This window comes from Chiloscyllium plagiosum, unplaced genomic scaffold (genome assembly GCF_037043375.1).
Source record: "Chiloscyllium plagiosum isolate Xiang-an unplaced genomic scaffold, Cpla_swu_hap1 HiC_scaffold_1, whole genome shotgun sequence".
Lineage (NCBI taxonomy): Eukaryota > Metazoa > Chordata > Chondrichthyes > Orectolobiformes > Hemiscylliidae > Chiloscyllium > Chiloscyllium plagiosum.
Window position 1 is genome coordinate 112,693,873 of NW_028270139.1, and position 21,462 is coordinate 112,715,334.

The window sequence follows — 21,462 nt, forward strand, 5'->3', positions numbered from 1 at the left end:
CCTTACGTATGGGACCCAAAACTGCTCACAATATTCCAAATGTGGTCTGACCAGAGCGTTATGAAGTCCTGCTGAAGGGCTTATGCCTGAAATGTTTATTCTCCTGCTCCTCTGATACTGCCTGACCTGCTGTGCTTTTCCAGCACCACACACTCTGATCGCCAGCATCTACAATCCTCACTTTATCCTCTGACCAGAGCCTTACACAGCTTAAGCAACGTACATCTGCTCTTGTGTTCGTGCCCTCAAAAGGAATCTTGACGTTGTATTTGCCTTCCTAACTGCCAACTGAACCTGCATGTTAATCTTGAGAGAATCCTGAACTAGGACTCTCAAGTCCTTTGTGCTTTAGAGTATCCTGAATTTTTTCACCACTTAGAAAATAATCCATGCCTCTATTCCTCTGACAAAAATGCATACCTCACACTTTCCCAACATTGTATTCCATGTGCCACTTCTTTGTCCATTCTCCGAGCTTTTGCAGTCTGCTCGATTGAAGACTTAGTTTTCCTTTTAGAAATCGGAAGGGGCAGATTTTCTTTCCTCCTGGACTGGAGAGAGACAGCGCATGAGAATAATAACTGTTTTGCTACATTGCATTTTGCCAAAGGGTATGTTTATGGGATGTTGCCATTATTGAAACGGTTGATGATTAAAGAATATGTCGTTTTGTTAGGTACAGACGGTTCAGCTATAATGCACATTTCTTCAACGTGAATTGGCTATAATGCGATTGAAGAATTTAGATCGTTATTTGTGGAACATGGAACTTTCCTTACCTATATTGGCTATAACGGCATTCTGGTCCAATTCGTTTAAATGGTGCCAGTGTTAGACAGTTTTCTTATAACATGGGATAGCATGGGAATGGAACTGTCGCGTTATATCAGAACAAAATATATGTCAATAAAGTTATATTGTTTCTTCATTTTATTGCATTTCAGTTACATTGTAAGAATGTGTGTTTTCATTAAAGGTTGGTGCTGGACCAAATCATATCTGTCACCAGCATCTTACACTTGCCTTTAAATAAAATAAAATTAGGTTCTGGATATCTCTGTAATATATTTTGGGGGAGAGTAGTCTGGTCTCTAGCCCACTGTTTTTGAAAAACAAATTGCTATAGCTGCAGAAACACTTGCAAGTTAATTATTAAACCTCTTGCAACACACAGACCAAAACTCAAATCTAAGATCTGAAGTAACTGCTTTGAACATATATATAAATCGCACACTTTCCATCTCCCATGTACTGCGAATACTGTGTATGTCACTTTGCCAGAAAACCAATTTGATGATAGTGAAACTGTTAGAAGAATGATACTCAAACTCGTTTTTGATCAATTAAAATTTAGGACTATAAGAAATAAACCTAGTTGGACATTTGCTGAAAAATGTGTTGCTGGAAAAGCGCAGCAGGTCAGGCAGCGTCCAAGGAGCAGGAGAATCGATGTTTCGGGCATAAGCCCGAAGCCATTCCTGAAGAAGGGCTTATGCCCGAAACATCGATTCTCCTGCTCCTTGGATGCTGCTTGACCTGCTGCGCTTTTCCAGCAACACATTTTCAGCTCTGATCTCCAGCATCTGCAGTCCTCACTTTCTCCTAGTTGGACATTTGTAGAATTTGGAAGAGAAAAGAAATGCTGTGGGATCAATGTAGTTAGAGGATAAAGTTTGACAACATGAGGGAATTATTGTTAAGGAACAGTTCCAAAATTGCGTTCCAATAAACCTGAAGAATTATTTAGTTAAGTATTCAGTATCAAAACTGAGAGGCAGTAATTCTGCTAGATGGCTATGATATTTCACATAGTTATGTTGCAGAGTTGTCATATGGGAATTCACAAGTAAATTGGTTTTAGGAACAAACAAAAGGATGACAAAATAGTGAAGCAGAAAGTTTGGAACCTAAAAGTGATGTGAGGAAAATAATCTGCTTTCATTGTTTTAGAATAGGATATAAAGCTCATTGGGGGTTAAATGAGAGACCTGTTACAATCATAGGAACGCTAAAGGAACTCTGAGAAGGAGTATCAGGAAAGTAATTGGATATTAAAACTGTAGCAGTTTACAATTGCAGCATATTCCTTGAAAACATTCTAGGGAGGAAACCATGATTGAGAAGAGTAAGAAAACTCTTCCTGGATTATTGATGAAAAAGATCAGATCACTAGAGGTTATGAATATTTTATTTCAAAGGGAGATTATTTCCTTATTCTTTACTCGAGATAAATCAATTAAAATATTGAGGGACACTAGAGCAAGTCAGTTGCTGACAGTGGTTCATGACACTATTTTACACGGAGGTTGCATACAGATCTGTAGAGGGAATGAGTGTCACTTGATAGGATCATTGAATTAGGAGTACTGGTTGAGGACTGTGTTTCACTGTTGTTGACTTTGACTTTGTGTTTTCCCTTCTCATTGGGGAGTGCAGTTCTGTGCTATTTTGGATGGTCAGTTCCTTTTTGGAGATGTGCTGGTTACTTATTCACTTTCTCATGGAATTTGGGTTTGGAGATTGGCTGGTTACAGATTTTTTTGTCCCACTAGTCGTGTTTTGTGCAAGATGGCCCTGAAATTGGCTGAGAGGGAAGCATGATCAAGATTTCCTTTGTGGGCCAACAGCTAGTAAATTTAATACTGTAGTTCTAATTATATTTCCATGAGAGTACCATATTGGAAGGGTCACACAATGTGACCTTCATAATACTATGCCATAGCATCGTTCATGGGGTGTTGTAACCGATCTTTGATGTGATTTGATAAAGTGGTATCATGTTACAGATAAACTTATTGTGATCACCTTATTTCGTTTTCCAACAGATTACTGACCAATCTTGGATTCCAAAAGGCATTAAAGTTCCGTTTCTTCAAATACCATACAATATCAAAGGGAAGTTCCGTTTTCTACCTCCTGCTTCTGTAAAGGTTATCGGTAGTTATTTACTTGGTACTTGCATCAAGCCGGAGATCAATGTGGATATTGCTGTTACGATGCCAGCAGTAAGTTTCTTCGTTGTTCAGGAGTAGTCTGGGTTTCAGCTTTGTTCCGTTTGAGTTCTAATATTGAAAGTGACTTTACATTTAATTTGGTCAGTGTAATATCTACCACCCATCATGATACATAGCAATTTCCAAACCAAACTTTCTTTTAAAAAAAAAATGAAGCAAATAGGATTAAGGAGAACGAAAGGGATTTTATAAGTACATTTAAGGACAAAAGGGTAACTAGGGATAGAATAGGACCCCTCCAAGATCAGCAAGGCTGCCCATGTGTGGAACCGCAAAAGATGGGGAAATACTAAATGGGTAGTTTGCTTCAGTGTTTACTGTGGAGAAGGAGATGGAAGATGCAGAACGTGGGGAAATAGATGGTGACATCTTGAAAAATGTCCATATTACAGAGGAGGAAGTGCTGAATGTCTTAAAATGCATAAAGGTGGATAAATCTCCAGGACCTGATCGGATGTGTCCTAGAACTCTGGGAAGTTAGGGAGGTGATTGCTGGGCCCCTTGCTGAGATGTTTATATCATCGATAGTCATAGTTGAGTTGCCGGAAGACTGGAGGTTGGCTGATGTAGTGCCACTATTTAAGAAGGGTCGAAAAGGAAAAGCCAGAGAACTATGGACTGGTGAGCCTAACATTGGTGGTGGGCACATTGTTTCTGAGGGACAGGATGTACATGTATTTGGAAAGGCAAAGACTGATTAGGGATAGTCAACATGGCTTTGTACATGGGAAATTATGTCTAACAAATATGATTGAGTTTTTGAAAAAGTAATGAAGAGGATTGATGTGGGCAGAGCAGTGGACATGATTTATATGGACTTCAGTAAGGCATTCAACAAGGTTCCTCTTGATAGACTGGTTAGCAAGGTTGGATCATTTAGAATACAAGGAGAACCAGCTATTTGGATACAGAACTGGCTGGAAGGTAGAAGATAGAGGGTGGTCATGGAGGGTTGCTTTTCAGACTGGAGGCCTGTGTCTGCTGGTATGCCCCAAGGATCTTTGCTGGATTCTTTGCTTTTCATCATATACGTGAATGATTTGGATGTGAACATAGGAGGCATAGTTAGTAAGTTTGCCGATAACACCAAAATAGGTGGTGCTTTCCTTTATTGATCAGTACATTTGAGTATAGGAGTTGAGAGGTCATATTGCAGCTGTAGAGGATGTTGGTTCCGCCACTTTAAGAATATTGTGTGCAAAATAGTGGTCAGCAAAGAAGGTTACCTCAGAGTACAACGGGATCTTGATCATATGGGCCAATGGGCTGAGAAGTAGCAGATGGAGTTTAATTTAGATAAATGTGAGATGCTGCATTTTGGAAAGATAAATTGGGGCAGGACTTATACACTTAATGGTAAGGTCCAGGAGAGTGTTGCTGAACAAAGAGACCTTGGAGTGCAGGTTCATAGTTCCTTGAAGGTAGAGTTCCAGGTGGATAGGATACTGAGCAAGGCTTTTGGTATGCTTTCCTTTATTGATCAGTGCATTTGAGTATAGGAGTTGAGAGATCATATTGCAGCAGTAGAGGATGTTGGTTAGGCCACTTTGGGAATATTGTGTGCAATTTTGGTCGTCCTGCTGAAGGAAGGATGTTGTGAAACTTGAAAGGGTTCAGAAAAGATTTACAAGGATGCTGCTAGGGTTGGAGGATTTGAGCTATATGGTGAGGCTGAATAGCTTGGGCTGTGTTCCTTGGAGAGTCTGAGGCTGAGGGTGACCTTTTAGAGGTTTATAAAATCATGAGGGGCATGGATAGGGTAAATGAACAAGGTCTTTTTCATGAGTCCAGAGCTAGAGGGCATAGGTGTAGGGTGAGAGGGGAAAGATTTGAAAGGGACCTAACGGGCAACTTTTTCATGCCGAAGGTGATGCGTGTATGGAATGAGCTGCCAGAGGAAGTGGTGGAGGCTGGTACAATTGCAACATTTAAGAGGCATTTGGATGGGTATATGATTAGGATGGGTTTAGAGGGATATGGGTCAAGTGCTGGCAAATGGGACTGGATTAGTTTAGGATATCTGGTCGGCTTGGGCGAGTTGGACCAAAGGGTCTGTTTCTGTGCTGTACATCTCTGACTCTAAGTAGCATTTCTGTTTTTCTGATGGGGTCGGGCTAATGTGATAGGAGGGAGACCCAACATCCTCTGTTGACAGCTTGTGTTGCTCTCACTGACCTGACCATTAAAGGATCCATGGTGCCAGAAGTACATTTAATTTTTTCTTTTTCTCTAGTAGGGTGGATGTCCTAATCTTGAGAACGTTTGGGTAGCTGGAGGCATTGCGCTGTCTATTTCTGGCAGTATCACATTTGCATACTGCTAGTATTGCACTTGGGTCCTCACTGGGGTTTGTCATGAAATTCCTGGTGAAAGACTGATGGGTAGGGTTTGCTAATGAGGTTGGTAGAGGAAGATTACAGTAGACCACATGTGGTGTGTCTCAGCAAACATTCCTTCCTGGTCCTAGATCCTTGGCTGAATGTCTTCAAATGAGGAATCCAACCCCACTGGCCCTCATTGTCCCCTTTTGCTCCTATAAACTAGATTGTTCCTTATCCTAACTGGGTTGCTTGTCATGTTCTGTCCATCTCTGCCTCTTACCTCTGATCCACACACACCTACACACACATTCCCCCACCCACTGGTGGGATGAGACTGTTTTTATGGGCATTTCCCGTCTGTGAGCCTTACCAACTTGGCATTGGGTGGCAGGTAATGTCTCATCCTGCCCCTCTCTGGTCTCCACTACCCTCTGTAACTTTTGAGTTTACTTCCAACTGGATGAAGACTAAATTACCTCTATATTGTGCACACTCTTTTTGTGAACAATCATATTAGGTTTCCTTTGCTTGGACATTTTGGATTTTAAAAAAAATTCATTTTTGGGATGTGGGTGTTGCTGGCTGGCCAGCATCAATTGTCCAATCCCAGTTGCCCTTGATAAGGTGGTGGTAAACTGCCTATTTGAACTGCTGCAGTCCACCTGTTGTGGGTTAACTCTCACTGCCATTAGGGAGGCAGTTGGATTGGCGAAGGCAACGGCTTTGGGGCCCTTAAGGGTGGTTTGGTTTTAAATGTTTTGATGAGCTGTTATTGATTTTCATGGTGTCGTTTTTGTTTACATATGAATCTTAACATTTTCTGATGCTGAAGCTGCAGGGTTGGGTCTGTGGAAACCACTTGCAAATTCTAAGTGATCTCTGTCATGTTGCATAATATTATTCTGATTCAGCTAAATGATGTGAACTATAGTGAGCTTCAATATCAGAAAAGGGGGCAAAGTTCCAGGTAATGACAGCAGGAATGAAATTAAAAAAGGTGACAAAACAGAAATTGCTGGGAACACTCAGCAGGTCTGCCAGAATCTTTGGAGAGAAAGCAGAGTTAACATTTTGGGTCCATTGACCTTCTTCATAACTGGTCACTGGGCCCAAAATGTTAACTCTGCTTTCTTTACAGAATCCCCACAGTGTGGAAACCGGCCATTTGGTCTAACAAGTCCTCACCAATGCTCCAAAGAGGATCCCACCCAGACTCAAGCCCTACTCCATCCCTGTAACCATGCATTTCCCATGGCTAATACACCTAACCTACAAATTCCTGAACACTGTGGTACGCGTATGGAATGAGCTGCCAGAGGAAGTGGTGGAGGCGAGTACTGGATGGTTATGTGAACAGGAAGGGTTGGAGGGATATGGGCCAGGTGCTGGGAGGTGGGATTAGATTGGGTTTGGATATCTGGTTGGCATGGACGAGTTGGACTGAAGGGTCTGTTTCCATGCTGTACATCTCTATGACTATGGATAATTTAGCATGGCCAGTCCAACTAGAGTGTACATCTTTTGGGAAGAAACTGGAACACCTAGCAGAAACCCATGCAGACACAGGGAGAATGTGTAAACTCAGCACAGACAGCCATCTGAGACTGGAATTGAACCCAGGTCCCTGGCGCTGTGAAGCAGCAGTGCTAACCGCTGAGCTACCATGCCACCCACAGATGTGTTCTCTCCACAGATGCTGCCAGACATGCTCAGTTTCTCCAGTAGTTTCTGATTCTGTTTTTGTTTTGGATTTCCAGCAAGTACAGTTCTTTTGGTTTTGTTTTAGAAAGGTGACATGTTACGTGTGCTTCATTGTTATTTCCTGTGCATGTTTTGAACTGATTCATGATGTGCCGTTATTGCTTCAGCTGTCGATATCAATATGGCTTCATTCTGATCTCACACCAAGTCAATAAGTTTATTCTAAACTCTTTTCTAGAAAAGGTGGCAGACACATTTGTTCTGAATATGTTTTCAGTGAAAAATATTTCCAACTCAAACTGACCCAAGATGAGACTTGAGACCTATTTGGCTCTTCATTGTCTGGGTGTACTCTTTATTCCAAAATCCTCTTTTTGTTCACCGTGCCACCCTCGTAGCCAAATGTAAAGCCTTGCGTTTCAGCATGTCCATTTAAAAGACTGAAAGAATCTTAGTGGTTTAGAGAGCGATGCTTTAAGTCAGTGCAAACACTACCTTGCTCAGGCAATTGTTCCAAGCTGAAATTACCAACTCTGGCAAATGGACTTTGGAGCGTGAATAGATCCTTCAAAGTGGGTATTGTAGATCAATTGGCTGAAAGAGAACTAACAGCCGCAAACAGTTGTTTGATTAGATAAATTATTCAACTGACAGAACTGAACCTAATTTCATCATTTTGAGATGTCATCTACTCGAGAAGAGAAGGGGTTAAAAAGATAACATAAATGATAACTAATTGCAAAATAAAAGTTTACCTTTACTAATTTCACGACACAGTGACACATCATTGGAAATCAAATCTCAATGGGACCAAGGCCTCATTGGTCTGTCACATTTTGTAATCACTGAGGAAACTTATCATGAAGGTTTTCAGTGAGAATGAAGTTGTAAACTGCTGAGGAGCAAATTGCAGTGGACACGGCATAAAACCATTTCTTAATTGATGTAAAGAATGATATTGAATTTGATATGGGATTGCTATTAAAATTCCACTGTTTTCAACTGTGACAGCTATCTTTAGATATGGCTCAATGAAATTCAAAAACCGGCAAAAGGAAGTGTAAAAACAACTGATGTAGTTGAAATCTGAGGGATGGGATATTTTCCAAGATGACCTTGAACTTTCTCATTTCAGGAAATCCTCCAGGCGAAGGACTACCTTAACCAGCGCTACCTCAGGAAACGTGCACTCTACCTGGCTCACATTGCCTGTCATTTATCCAAGAATGAGCTCGTTGGATGTGTAAAGTTTGGCTACTTCAATAGCAACCACTTGAAGCCAATTTTGTATCTATCTCCACAAGGTTTATTGTTTTTATCGAAACGTTGTCATGGAGTAGTCCTTATGTTGCACTAAAACAGAATGATGTAATTGCTTAAGTGGCCAGTTAGCACACATCGCCACTGAATTTTCAGATCCTAAAACTAACTGCATCTTTTTTGAAATGAATGGGTTGCCATCTGATGGAACCAGAAAATCTAAACCTCGCCTCATTTTTCATTGGGCACTTTGTCAGGACAGATTTGTGAAGGTTAATGTGACCTCTCCTGAGAACATTAACACATGGCTGATCTGATTGTCTTTGCGATCAACAAAGTATTCAGGCTAGAGTTAATTGCATATATTGCATCAAGATGTTTCAGGGAATATATGGGAACAAATTTGGAAGTGCTTTTTATTTTTGTTGTGATGTTGAGTTAGCGTTATGACCAGATGATTGTAATGTATTTTGAGGGTTTAACTAGTGGTTGTGGGACAAGGGGAGAGCAGGGAGGTGTGTAGAAATAACCCAAATTTGTGCATTTCACAGCACTAGTGGTATTTTACAGTAACAATTTTAATTATTACATGTAAGTTCTTTATTGATTAAGAGCTTTACTTATATTAATACACAATTATAATTATTCAGCCTTCTCTGCTGAGCTGTGATTTTTCCAATTTCTTTGCCCCTCCCCCTACTGATGACAGTGACCCCAATACTTAGAGTATGATTTCACTGGTCCCAACAGTGCTCTCGTATCTCAATTTTCTTTGCTTCTAAATGGATATCCCCAGGACATGTAAAGTGCTAAATAATTCCAAGGTTTTTCTCATCAACTACCCCACTGCCCCCTTTTCTGTTTAAAGCGTTTTTTTTCTAATCAACCTGTTCACAAATGTTATTACACACCTCTGGAGCAGGTGGGACTTAAACCAGGCTTCCTGGTCCAGGGATAGGGACAATACCAGTGTGCCACAAGAGAGCCTGAAATTGTTTATTTTGTATGCATTAATATAAACTGGCATCAGCTGCATTTCATTGTGGCGAATATCATAGATTTCTTAAAAGAACTGAACTTTATCTGTTAGTAATTTGGACTGAGACTTCTTGAGATATGAACAAAATATGAAACTGATACCCCAGAATCAAAAACAGAAAATGCTAGAAGCAGGCAATGGATCAGTAATTATCTATGTCAGAAACAGAGAAGTTAATGCTTTGGGTGTAAATCTATCATCAGAACAACAGCTGTGACACGCTGGAGCACTCGTGGCCCTTGAGGGGCAAATTAGGTTTAATATTTTACCTAAAAGATAGCATCTTATACAGAAGAACACTTCATCACCCATCTACTAAGTGTCAGCCTAGATTGTCCTCAAATCTCTGGAGTAAGGTTTCAACCCTCAGTGAAAAGTAAACAGAAAATGTTGGAAATAAAGAGGCCAAGCAGCATTTGTTGAGGGAACAATAGTATTAAAGTCTCAGTATGATGACCTTTCATTAAAACTTTCTGAGAAACAGTGACTGCCCTGAAACTTAAACATGAATTACCAGCATTGTCTGTTTGTATTCAGAATTTCAACATTCCTAGTATTTTGCTTTTGAACCCATAATTTTTTGACTCATGAGAAAAAAATAAGGATGTTAGTGTTGAGTCAGAGCAAAGGAAGTACTGAAAGCAATATTGAGGCTGCAATTAAGGCATTTGATCACATCAGAGTTGAGTTATGATTTTCTGTGACAGGCGGTTACTCTGGTATTTAGACCAATATTTATTCCTTTTCAATTTCATGAAGAGCAAAATAACTAGGTATTCACCTCAAAGTACTTTGTAATACCTAGCTTTGTGCAAATTGTCTGCTACATTTGCCTATAAATTGAATACACTTTAAAACCAGTTTTCTCAATGCAGAAACAACTTAAACTTGCATTTATATCGCACTTTAATGTAGTCAGTTTATCCCTTAGCATGGTTTGAAAAGAGCAGTGGTGTTTACCTAATGTCTGACCAGAATCTATACTACAACAGATCGGTTCATTGGCTGCTGTTTGCATGTTGCCAATGATTTTCTGTATTACATGAGTGATTATATTTCAAAAGAACTCTGACTAGCTTTGAAGCACTTTGGAATATCCTGAGAGGTGAATGGTGGTGTTTAAATGCAATTTTGTTTCATTTCCCTTCTTTGTGTAAAATAAAATTTTGGGTAGATTTATCTCTGTTCTCCTGGAAGCAGAAAGAGAATCTCTGACAAGTTGTGGATTGACCATGCTGATGATTTAGCGTTTAGTGATTGCTTTGTCTATGTGTCACCGGTGTGATGTATTCCATAGCTTTACAAGAATAGGAAAATTGGAAAAAATCAATCCCAACTGACCCTTTTCTTATCAGTAACTATATGGAATTGAAAATACCTTGAGGGTAGAGTTTCTATTTTTGGAGTAATCGGTGAGTTAGTCACCACTTATGTCCAAAATTACATTAGTTTACAGAAGAGTTTTTTTTCTTCATGCTTCCATATCTGGAAATACACCTGCTCTGATTCAATTCAGTTCGACACTATTTTAACAAATAATATGAAAACAATTGCTTTAAAAGTATTTCATAAATCTATTTGTGGTAAATGTGTAATTTTAAGAATACAGCTGAAAATATGTTTGCTTAAAAAAAGCCATTTAATCAAAGTCCTGTTTATAACCTGAGTAACCTAATTTCAGACAACTGAAAATGATTTTTCAGAAAGAAATGAAAGAAAAGAAGCAGCTAATTGTTTGTGTATGTTGAAGGAGGCAGTGGCATATTTTCATTGCGTCTGGCTGTTTTGAGTGTGGCTTTGCAGAGCCCTGGCAAAACTGGAATCGGTGGGTATCAGGGGACAAACTGGAATTGTACTGGCATGTAGGAAGATAGTTGTGGTTGTTGGAAGTCAGTCATCTCGACTTTAGGGCATCTGTGGGTGTTCTTCAGTGTCGTGTCCTAGACCCATTTTTAGCTGTTTCATCAATTACCTCCCTCTATTGTTAAGTCAGATGTGGGATGGTTTAGCATCATTTGTGAGACTCCTTAGATACTGTAACAGCCCATGTTCAAATGCAACAAAATCTGGTCAATATCCAGCCTTGGGCTGACAAGTGGCAAGTAACATTTCACACCAGGCAATGGCCATCTCTAATAAAAGATGATATAACCTCTGACCTTTGACAATCAGTGGAGTCACCTTTGCTGAATCCCCTGATAATTAACATCCTGTGGCTACCATTGACTAAAAATCTCATATGGACTAACCACGTAAATGAGAGGCTATATGAGTCAGTCAGAGGCTAGGAATACTGTGGTGAGTAACTCACCTCCTGACTTCTGAAAGCCTGTCCAACATCTACAAGGCACAAGTCAGGACTGTTTTGGAATGTTCCCCACTCAAGAAGCTTAACATCATCCAAGACAAAGCAACCCACATCCATAAGCATCCACTGAGTATCAGTGGTAGCACTATTTGCAAGATACATTGCAGAAATTCACCAAAGCTTTTAAGACAGCATTTTTGAAACCTAGAAAGACGACAGCAGCTGATTCATGGAACACCACCACTTGCAAGTTCCACTCCAAGCCACTTATCATCCTGACTTGGAAATATATCGCCATTCTTTCACTGTTACAGTGTAAAAATCTGGAATTCTCTTCCTAAAGGCTTGCCTACAGCATGTGGACTGCGGCAGTTTAAGGCAACAGCTCACTTCCACCTTCTACAGACAGGAAATAAGTACTGGCCCAGGCAGCAACTCACATGAGTGAATTTTGTTTTTAAAAAATGGTGAAATTGGAATTCAATAGAAATCTAGACAAGTAGTGACCAAGTAATCATTGTTGTAAAAACTCTTCTGGCTTACTAATGTCTTTTTGTGGAGGAAATCTACCATCCTTACCTGGTTTGGCCCATATGTTACTCCAAACCCATGTGGTTGACTTTAACTGCCCTCTGAACAATTAGCAATAGGCAATAAATGCTATATCCTAAAAAATGAACAAAAGAATTAGTCACTTTCTAAGTAAGTTAAATAGTTGTATTTACTGGCTTTTGAATGATCCTATTAGTAGCTTTGTTTTTTTTTAAAAAATAAATAAATCTTTCTTTTTTGCACAGATTTGACTAATTTCTAGGTAACTTAGCGGAAATTGCAGGTGCTGTTCCCTCACTTTTAAAGGATAAAATGCATGCATGTGTCACTGATGTGTTTTCATGACTGGCATTTTTGACACTGTTTATCCTCTGAATCTAGGTAAAGATGAGAAACTGGTAACTGTAAGACTTCATCCTTGTGCTCCTGCATCTTTCTTCAAATTGAGTCGTTTTCATCCAAGCAGAAACAATGTTAGAGTTTCATGGTTTTTGGAACAAGTATCTACTCAGGAAGGTTTGTGCTGTAACAAGTATCCTTTTCCTTTTTTAAATCTCATTACAGTGTTTACGTAAAGCTGAAATTAGCTTTTTACCTCCCAGATATCTTATTTATATTGAAAAGCAAATGTGATTGAGTAGGATTGTGCCAAATATTACCATGGGTGATGACTAAGAGAGATAAATAGATAATTTGAAGATGATCAAATGACATCAAAACTTCAGTTTTGCTAGCTTGGACAAGACAGATATTGAGCAGCACTGTTTTGATTCCTGGGGGAGAAAGGCATTAGTTGGTTGATTTTTTTTTTGATTGAAGCAATAAACTTAAATTTGTTGTTTTTGATGTACCTGACAATAAAAAATTGAAAGATAAAAAGTTGTAAGAATTGCACTTCATGGAACCATCATGAGCTGACTTCTAAATCTTTGTGCTCTGTTATCTGTTATCATTTATGCAAAGTGTTTGAAGAGCTGTCCGATGGATAAACAGTATTGGAACTATGGGCAGATGTGGGTATTGTAGAGATAAGTTTAGCATCGAAGGAAGAAACTACATTTATTAAATGCTGGCTTAATAATGAGGTATCAAAAGGCTAAGAATGTCAGTGAATGAAAGGGTAAATCAAACCATCAAATCTCAGTTATGTTGTTGACTAAAGCTCAGTTATGTTTGCCATTCGAGAAAGCTGAGGCATATTAGGCGTTCGGCAGATGGTATTTCGATTCTTAGCCAGTTTGAATCGCATGCAGTATTTTTTCTATTAAACATCTCACATGTTGATCACTTTAACATCACTAGGAAATGCCACATATAATAAATTATGTACAAATAAATGAATAAGGAGTAGGAATAGGTCATTTCACATTTTCAAGGTGAAAGTGAGGATTGCAGATGCTGGTGATTAAAGTCGAGAGTGCAGCGCTAGTAAAGCACAGCAGGTCAGGCAGCATCTGAGGAGCAGGAAAATCTACGTTTTGGGCAAAAGCCCTTAATCAGGAATGATGAAGGGCTTTTGTCCGAAACGTTGATTTTCCTGCTCCTCAGATGCTGCCTGACCTGCCAGGCTTTTCCAGCACCACACTCTCGACATTTGACATTTTTAGCCTGCTCTGCTATTTCATAAATTTGTGACTAATCTGATTGTAACTTCAAATCCACAATCCCGCCAACCCCAATAATCTTTCACCCCTAGTTTAGCAAGAATCCATTCACCTCTGCTTCATCTTTGTTTTAAATGGGTGACCTGTTATTTTTAAACAGGTGACTTCCGTTTCAAACTTTTCTCATGAGGCAACACCCTTTCTACATCTCCACTGTTTAGACCTCTTGGTATTTTATAAGTATAAATCAAGTTGCCTCTTCCTCTCCTAAAATGGATGTCATCCCAGTCTGTCCATTGTTTTCCTTTTTAGAGTACCCTCTTATTGCAGTGTTAAGTCAGTAAACTTTCTCTGAAATGCTTTCAGTGGAGTTACATCCTTCCTTAAACATTAAAAGATTTCGGAACAATGCAAATTGCTCTTTCTAAAATACTCTTTAGGGCAGTACTGAGGTAGTACTACGTGAGAGAAATGTGGTCTTTGAGATGTGATGTTATTTGGTGCCCAGTTTCTGTTCAGATAGATGCACCTCAGAGACCAAATGTAGTTAATTTTTTTTGTTTCCTAACCAGCATTAATAGAAGTATTGAAAACCCATCAAAAAACATTTAGTACAAATTAACTGATCATCTATCTCAGTTGGTATTTGTGAGGTTTTTCTGTGTCCAAATTCATAATTATATTTGCATACAAGCTAACAGTAATATGATTTCAAATGTAATTGATAATTAAATATTAAGTCAAGCTGAGGTACTGATGGGGTGTCAGGAGTTTTGTGAAATGAAAATGAGCAGGGATTGGTCTCTGATTTAACTCTCATTTATAGTGGGGACAGTTAATTGTATTTTGTTTGCAGTGTTCTGCTGTGGCAGAGAAGCTGCAGGAAGAGTTCTTGGGAAGGACTCTTGCAGAAGCTGTGTTTTGGAGGACAGACTGTTATGTTGCTCAGCATCATAAATTTAAGGGCAGAAAGTCTGCTAGAATTCATATTTCATGCTCAGGGAGGTATGGCCTTTGCTCCTTGATGATTCAGAAATACCATTCATCCAAGGTGTTTCACCAATATTTGTGCATTATCTTCCTCTGTGTTTTATCAGTTCTTTTCATAATCTGTGGAATTGCCAATCTATCACTAGTTTACACTTTCTTTCCATCATGGATTAGCCTGTAGGATCAGAAAACGACTATTATTCCTCTGGCTACAGTAAGGGAAAACACATTAATGCATTCTGTGTTCATGTTTACCTCTGCTGTTTTAGACAGGATATCATCCTGATTATTTTTGGAAAAAATGCTAAGTGACTGAAATGTTTACAAAGCTTGTGCATTGTTTATTTAATGTCCTTGTCCTTATTTAATATATCCGAGTGCCTCAGATCTTTTATATTTCTACTGTAGACTGTTTCACTTAGTTGCTGGTAATTACAGTAGGGCAGTCATGTTATAATAGTGGAACCCTAATTTACTCAGTTTAATCACATAATGTGAATCAGCAATGTTACCTGCTGGTCCAATTTAGTTTGAATTTTGGCACCAATCATTATGTAATATATAATATTCTATTGACCTCAAAGGTGACTCAGCTCTGAACCAGCTTTCTTTGCCAGACTTGATTCTATGCACTCTGTTATTTGCTAATGGGTTATTTGATCATAGAATGTCAATGTCAACAAAAATAAATTGGTGGTCATTTTCATATCAGAAAAAGAAAAGTGTCAAAGTGTTAAGAAGTAAGGTAGATATGATTCATTTGCGTCTTTGGGCTGAATTTTCCAAGTCCCTTAATAGTGGGTGGATAGAGGAGAACATCAACAAAAGGGTTCCAGTGTGCTTTGGCTTCTAGTGATTTTCCCCAATGCAATCTCACTGGGTGACAGCAACCTAATTGGCAGCATTGGGAACCAATTAATACAGTTGAGGTTATTGAAAAAAATCTTCTTTTGAGGAACCAGAACCTCCATCTATGCATAAGCTGTCAGATCGAGGGGCATGAATGTACTCTGAGATATACCAACAGCTTAGGATTTACATTTTGTAAGACACTTACTTATTTCAATGAACTACAGCATTCCATTGCAGCAGTCTCATGAAGACTACTGCCACTGAGTGTACCCAGGCAAAACAATATCTTTTGGTGCCAAAAGCCTAATTTGCCTTTTTGTTTTGTTGCTGTGCTTTGTGTTCCACCTCTGTAGCTACACTCCCATTACAACCACAGTGACAGCTTCTGACAGCACTACTGGCTTCTGAATAGCCCTCCTGCAGTCTGGCTCATTTTGTTTCTTTTTACTTCTCTAATTCTCTAGCCAGGACAGTATTACGTTCTGGGCACTATCTTCACACAATTAGTCAAAAAATGCACTGGCTGTTGTATGAAGTGAAATTCTAGAGATTATTTGTATTTTCAGGAAATGATGAACCTGCTACACCTCACTATAACAATAGCATTCTTGTCGATCTGGTGATGGAGCAGCACCTTCATTTTCTCTTCAATGCTGCTGCTGAATTCCCTGGAATGAAAGATGGAATTGGAATTTTTAAAGTGTGGCTTCAACAGAGGGCATTGAACAAGGTATGATTTTGCACTTCAGTGATCTTGCACAAACTTTTGATGGTAAGCTTTTCACTGTCCGTGTTGAATTTTAGTACTGTTATCATAGGTTTGGCATTGTAATAAAACATTTGGTTGATAGAAAGGCTTTTGCTGCTTCAGGATCTGTCACCTGTATATCAATTCAGAATTATGTTTAATGAAATCTAAATTATCTGTGATTCAGTATAACATTAGAGTGATTTGAACATTCGTTTTGAAAAACTAGGAAACATACTGGTCACTAAGTTGCCTTTTGTTAAGACTCTTAATGCCTGTAATCTTTTGAGTTAAATTTTCTACTTATTTATTTACCATTAGTAGATGATAGTTCTACATCTAATTCAAATACCTATTTCTTGTTTTAAAAATTTAATATTTAGTTCAAAAGTAAACCAGCATTTTCTTTTACTGTTCCATTAGGGCTATGGTTGCTTCAATGGATTTATTGCTTCAATGTTGGTGGCGTATTTGCTTTCTAAGCGTAAACTGAACAAAATGATGAGTGCATACCAGGTGCTGCGTAATGTCCTTCAGTTCTTGGGTACGTTCGCTAATTTCTCAAGTTAAGGTCTCTACTTCAAATATAACTTGTAATTTAGTTGATTTGGACTTTGACCAGTATTGTGGTTCCTATTACGTCTTGATCTCTCACCAAGAACAATTTGAACAGTTTTTTGCTCCTAGTCTGGAAGCCAGGCTTTCCTGCAGTATCACCTTGAAGAATGGAAGCCTCCACACTTAACTGCACCTCATTCTGACTAGATTCTACCTTTTTCCTTGAATATTGAACCAGTGTGCAACTTCATAGAATTACTAAAACACAAAGAGGCAGCTTAGCCCTATCCCATCTGCATCATCTGTCTTAGCTATTCAACTGGTGCCATTCCATCACCTTCTCCCCCTAACCTTGTGCATTCTTTTTTAAATAACAGGCTACTTCCCTTTTGAATACTTTGATTGAATCTGCCTCCACCATATTGTCAGGCAATGCATTCCTCATGTCATCATTGCTTTTCTTGCCAATTACCCATAAATCTTATCTGTGATCTCTCCATTGTCTTCATATCTTTCTTAAAGTGCAGGACCCAAAACTGGAAGCTAAACCAATGTCATAAGTTCAACATAACCTCTTTGCTACAAACACAGAAAATGCTGGAGAAACTCAGCAGATCCGGCAGCATTTGTGGAAGAGAAACAGTTAACTTTTTAAGTCCAGTATGACTGTTCCATCACAGATTTCTAGCATCTGTAGTATTTTGGTTTTATAACTTCCTTCTTTTTTATCCTATGCCCCCATTTAATAAAGTCCAGGATAATGTCAGGTCTATTAATTGCTCTCTCAACCTGTCCTTCAATAACTTTGTCCATTTACACCCAAGTCTCTCCACTCTTGCACCTGTTAGAGTTGTACCTTTTCTATGAGCAGCCTATGTTCTTCCCATTCAAATTCATCTGTGTTTCTTTGCATGGAACTTCATTTCGTCTATTTGCTAGTGTACTTTTAAAATTTTATATTTGTCTTCCGCACAGTTTACAATACTTCCTTGTTTCATATTATGTGCATATTTTGAAACTCTGTCCTGTATAGGAAGAGCAAGATTCCTAGCACTGACTCCCGAGAAATCCAACTACTAGTCATCCTCAAGTCTGAATTGTTGTTAACCGTTACTCTGTTTCCTGTCACTCAGCCTATTTTGTAAACATTCACTGCTTTTCCCTTTTATTCCATTTGCCAATATGTCTGTTAGTGTGGCATTTTATCAAATTCCTTTGTAATTCCACATACACCATGTTATCTGCATCATCCTCAAAACTCATCGCTCCACAAAAAACCCATGTTTAGACTACCTTCCCTTGGCAAATCCATCTGGCTTTCTTTAAGCAATGTGCATTTGCCCATGTGATTATATGTTTTGTCCAGGATTATTGTTTGTAGAAATGTACTCTGAAGTTAAGGTAACTAGCCTATGGTTGCTATGGTTCTCTTTACCCTTTTTTTAATGTTCCCAATTCCCCACTATGTAACTTCACACAATTGTTATGGTAGCCATAATGTCTGCACCCAGTCTCCATGGTTACAATTTACTGTGTGCCATTTCTGTGTCTAACCCGTGCATATTCTTTCTTTTCAGAAAATCCATTTACCTCCTATCCGCTTGATGTGTAAAATTTTTTTTCTTTGGATTAGCATTGCTTCTTTTGACACTTCTCTTGCATCTATTATTTTCTTCTCAATCTTGCCACCATTGGGATCAGTTTCTGTCCATCCATTCCATTCAGATTCCTCATAATTTTGAAAGCTTCTATCAAATCTCTTCTCTTCAAGGAAAATATTCCCAGCTTCTCCAATCTATTTATTTTCCTCATTCCTGGAGCTATTCTCATGAATGTTTTCTAAACTCTAATGCTTTCACATCTTTCATAAAACGTGGCATCCACGCTTGGATACAAGTAGAACATATGTAAGTGTAACATGATTTGGAGATGCTGGTGTTGGACTGCGGTATACAAAGTTAAAAATCACACCTCACCGGGTTATAGTCCAACAGGTTTATTGGAAGCACCAGCTTTCAGAGCGCCGCACCTTCAACAGGTAGTTGTGGAGGACACAATTATAAGACACACATGCACACATATATGTATACGTTTGTGGGGTGAATTTGTACTTGCACAGGGTTACATTGTACTTTGCTCAAAAATTGCATGAATCCATGTAAGACTCTGTTAACTCACTTTTTAGATTAGAATCCGTCTAAACATTATGGCATAGGTAGGAAACACGGGGGGGCTAACATCTTCAACATATTGACACCAGTTGTTACAGTTAACCTGAGAATGTAACTTTTTAAAAAAAGTTTTGTGATTTACATATATGAAAGAAGTGAAACTATCATGGTATTCTAACAAATGAAAGACTCAACAAACGATTGAGGTATTTTTCAGTGTATAATTTCAGTTACATCACACTGTAAACATTTGCTATCAATTCTGTGTCTTACAATCGTGTACTCCACAACCACCTGATGAAGGAGCGGTGCTCTGAAAGCTAGTGCTTCCAATTAAACCTGTTGGACTATAACCCTAATGTTGTGATTTTTAACTAAGTGTAACATAGATTCCTTGTCTGCCCCCTTAAATTATACCACTTCAGTTAACATGGAACAAATTGTAAATATCTTAACTCTAATTCATTCTTACCCACTTTCTTTCTTAGCTCTGTTTTCTTCGGTGTTGCTGGTGCTTCATGTTGTGCCTTGGCTGAAATAACTCTGAAGTCACATGACACCAAATTATAGTCCAACCAAGTTCATTCGAAATCACAAGCATTCGGAGGGCTGCTCCTTTGTCATCTTCACCTGACAAAGGAGCAGCACTCCGAAGTCTTGTGATTTCAAATAAACCTGTTGGACTATAACCTGGTGACAGTGAGGTCTGCAGATGCTGGAGAAACGTCGAATCTCCTGTTCCCTGGATGCTGCCTGACCTGCTGTGCTGTTCCAGCAATAAAGTTTCAACTATAACCTGGTGACTTCTGACTTTGTCCCCCCTGGCATTGAGTCCAATGCTGGCATTTCCACATCAGAAATAACTTCAGGCACGTAGAATAAAAACGACAAGATTTTGTATAGAAACTTCAAAAAGCAGCGCTTTTGCTTTTTGTTTGATAGTTGGCCAAAGAAAGCCCCCTTGGGCCTTGCACAAGTTGTAATGATATTTCCAAGGACCAACAATGAAGACAAGGAAGTGATGGGGCAAACTGATACATTGTTGATGTGAATGATGAAACTTAAAGAAAAATAAAACAAATCACAGCTGAGTGAGGCTCTCCATGGATGCTATCTAATCTTGTAAGCATTTCCAGAATTTTTTGCACACATTTCAGCCTACCAACACTTTTTTTATTTTTGAAGAATGCCCATTTAGTAGGGTTCCCAACAGAAACTTTACGCTGATGTGAGTCAACATGTTGAGGATAAGAGAGGAGGACATTGGACAGGAAAATAACTGCAAAAATGCATTTTTTTTTTCCCCGAATTTGTTTCTACTTCTCTCCTATCAGTGTCCGAGCATGTCTCCAAAGGGTGGTAGATGTTTGAAACTTTTTCCGTAAATGGCAGTACACGTAGGATAAATTGTTAATTTTACATCTACACTTCAAATCTTTAAGTGATAGGTTTAAGGAGCTGTGGGCCAAAGGCCATGTATATGGAACCAAAACAAAAATTGGTGGAAAATCTCAGCAGGTCTGGCAGCATCTGTGGAGAGAAATCAGAGTTAACATTTTAGATCCAGTGACCCTTGTATATAGAGTTAGGCCACAGAACAGCCATTGAATGGTGGAGGGCCTGAATAGCCTACTCCTATTTCTATGTCGTGGGAATGGACTTCCAAATTACCTGGCAAAGCTAAAGCTACCTTTCTGTCCTCCTATAGAATGAAGATTACCTGTAATTTCAGATGTGATTTTTAATTTCTCTGACTTTTAATTTTGTTCAGCTGTATCGGACCTCACTCAAAATGGCATCAGTCTTTTTCAGGACACTGACGACTCAGTGGTAAGATGATCTTTAGTTGTATACTTTTATGCTTCATCAGTGCTCTCTAAAATATTAGATACGTAATGATGAACTAGTACAAGCTGCTCTCCGCAGTTTGTTTACTCCTAGCAGTTAGAAAAGGGATCTTTATCAAGTACTTATTGTAATTGCAGCAAATCGTTCAGTTTTTTTGCTTTGAATCACAACATTGTGTGACATTTTGAAGCTGCTTCTTCAATCTTGGGAAGCTGATAACTTGTGCTGTGTATCATGTACAATGTACCAAAGTAGCTCAGTGGTTAGCACTGCTGCCTCACTGTCAGGGACACGGGTTCAATCCCACTCTTGGGCGACTGCACCTTTTCCCCATGTCTGCATGGGTTTCTGTTGGGTGTTCCAGTTTCCTCTCACACTCTAACAATGTATAGGTTAGATGGATTGACCATGGGGAATGCAGTTACAGGGATAGTATAGGGTGGGTCCAGGTGGGATGCTATTCAGAGGGTCCGTGTGGACTTGATGAGCCAAATGG

At 39.0% G+C, this 21,462-nt stretch overlaps 1 protein-coding gene across 2 annotated transcripts in view; it reads left to right on the top strand.

The window, feature by feature from the left end:
- The window catches only part of nol6 (nucleolar protein 6 (RNA-associated)), a 127,391-nt gene that overhangs the window by 30,135 nt on the left and 75,794 nt on the right, over window positions 1–21,462 (top strand). For both annotated transcript variants that reach the window (XM_043700311.2, XM_087989987.1), the window contains exons 4-9: window positions 2,826–3,005; window positions 8,172–8,340; window positions 12,577–12,711; window positions 16,208–16,371; window positions 16,813–16,933; window positions 20,890–20,948. In XM_043700311.2, the coding sequence (XP_043556246.2) occupies window positions 2,826–3,005; window positions 8,172–8,340; window positions 12,577–12,711; window positions 16,208–16,371; window positions 16,813–16,933; window positions 20,890–20,948 (828 nt within the window). The remainder of the gene's footprint in view (window positions 1–2,825; window positions 3,006–8,171; window positions 8,341–12,576; window positions 12,712–16,207; window positions 16,372–16,812; window positions 16,934–20,889; window positions 20,949–21,462) is intronic.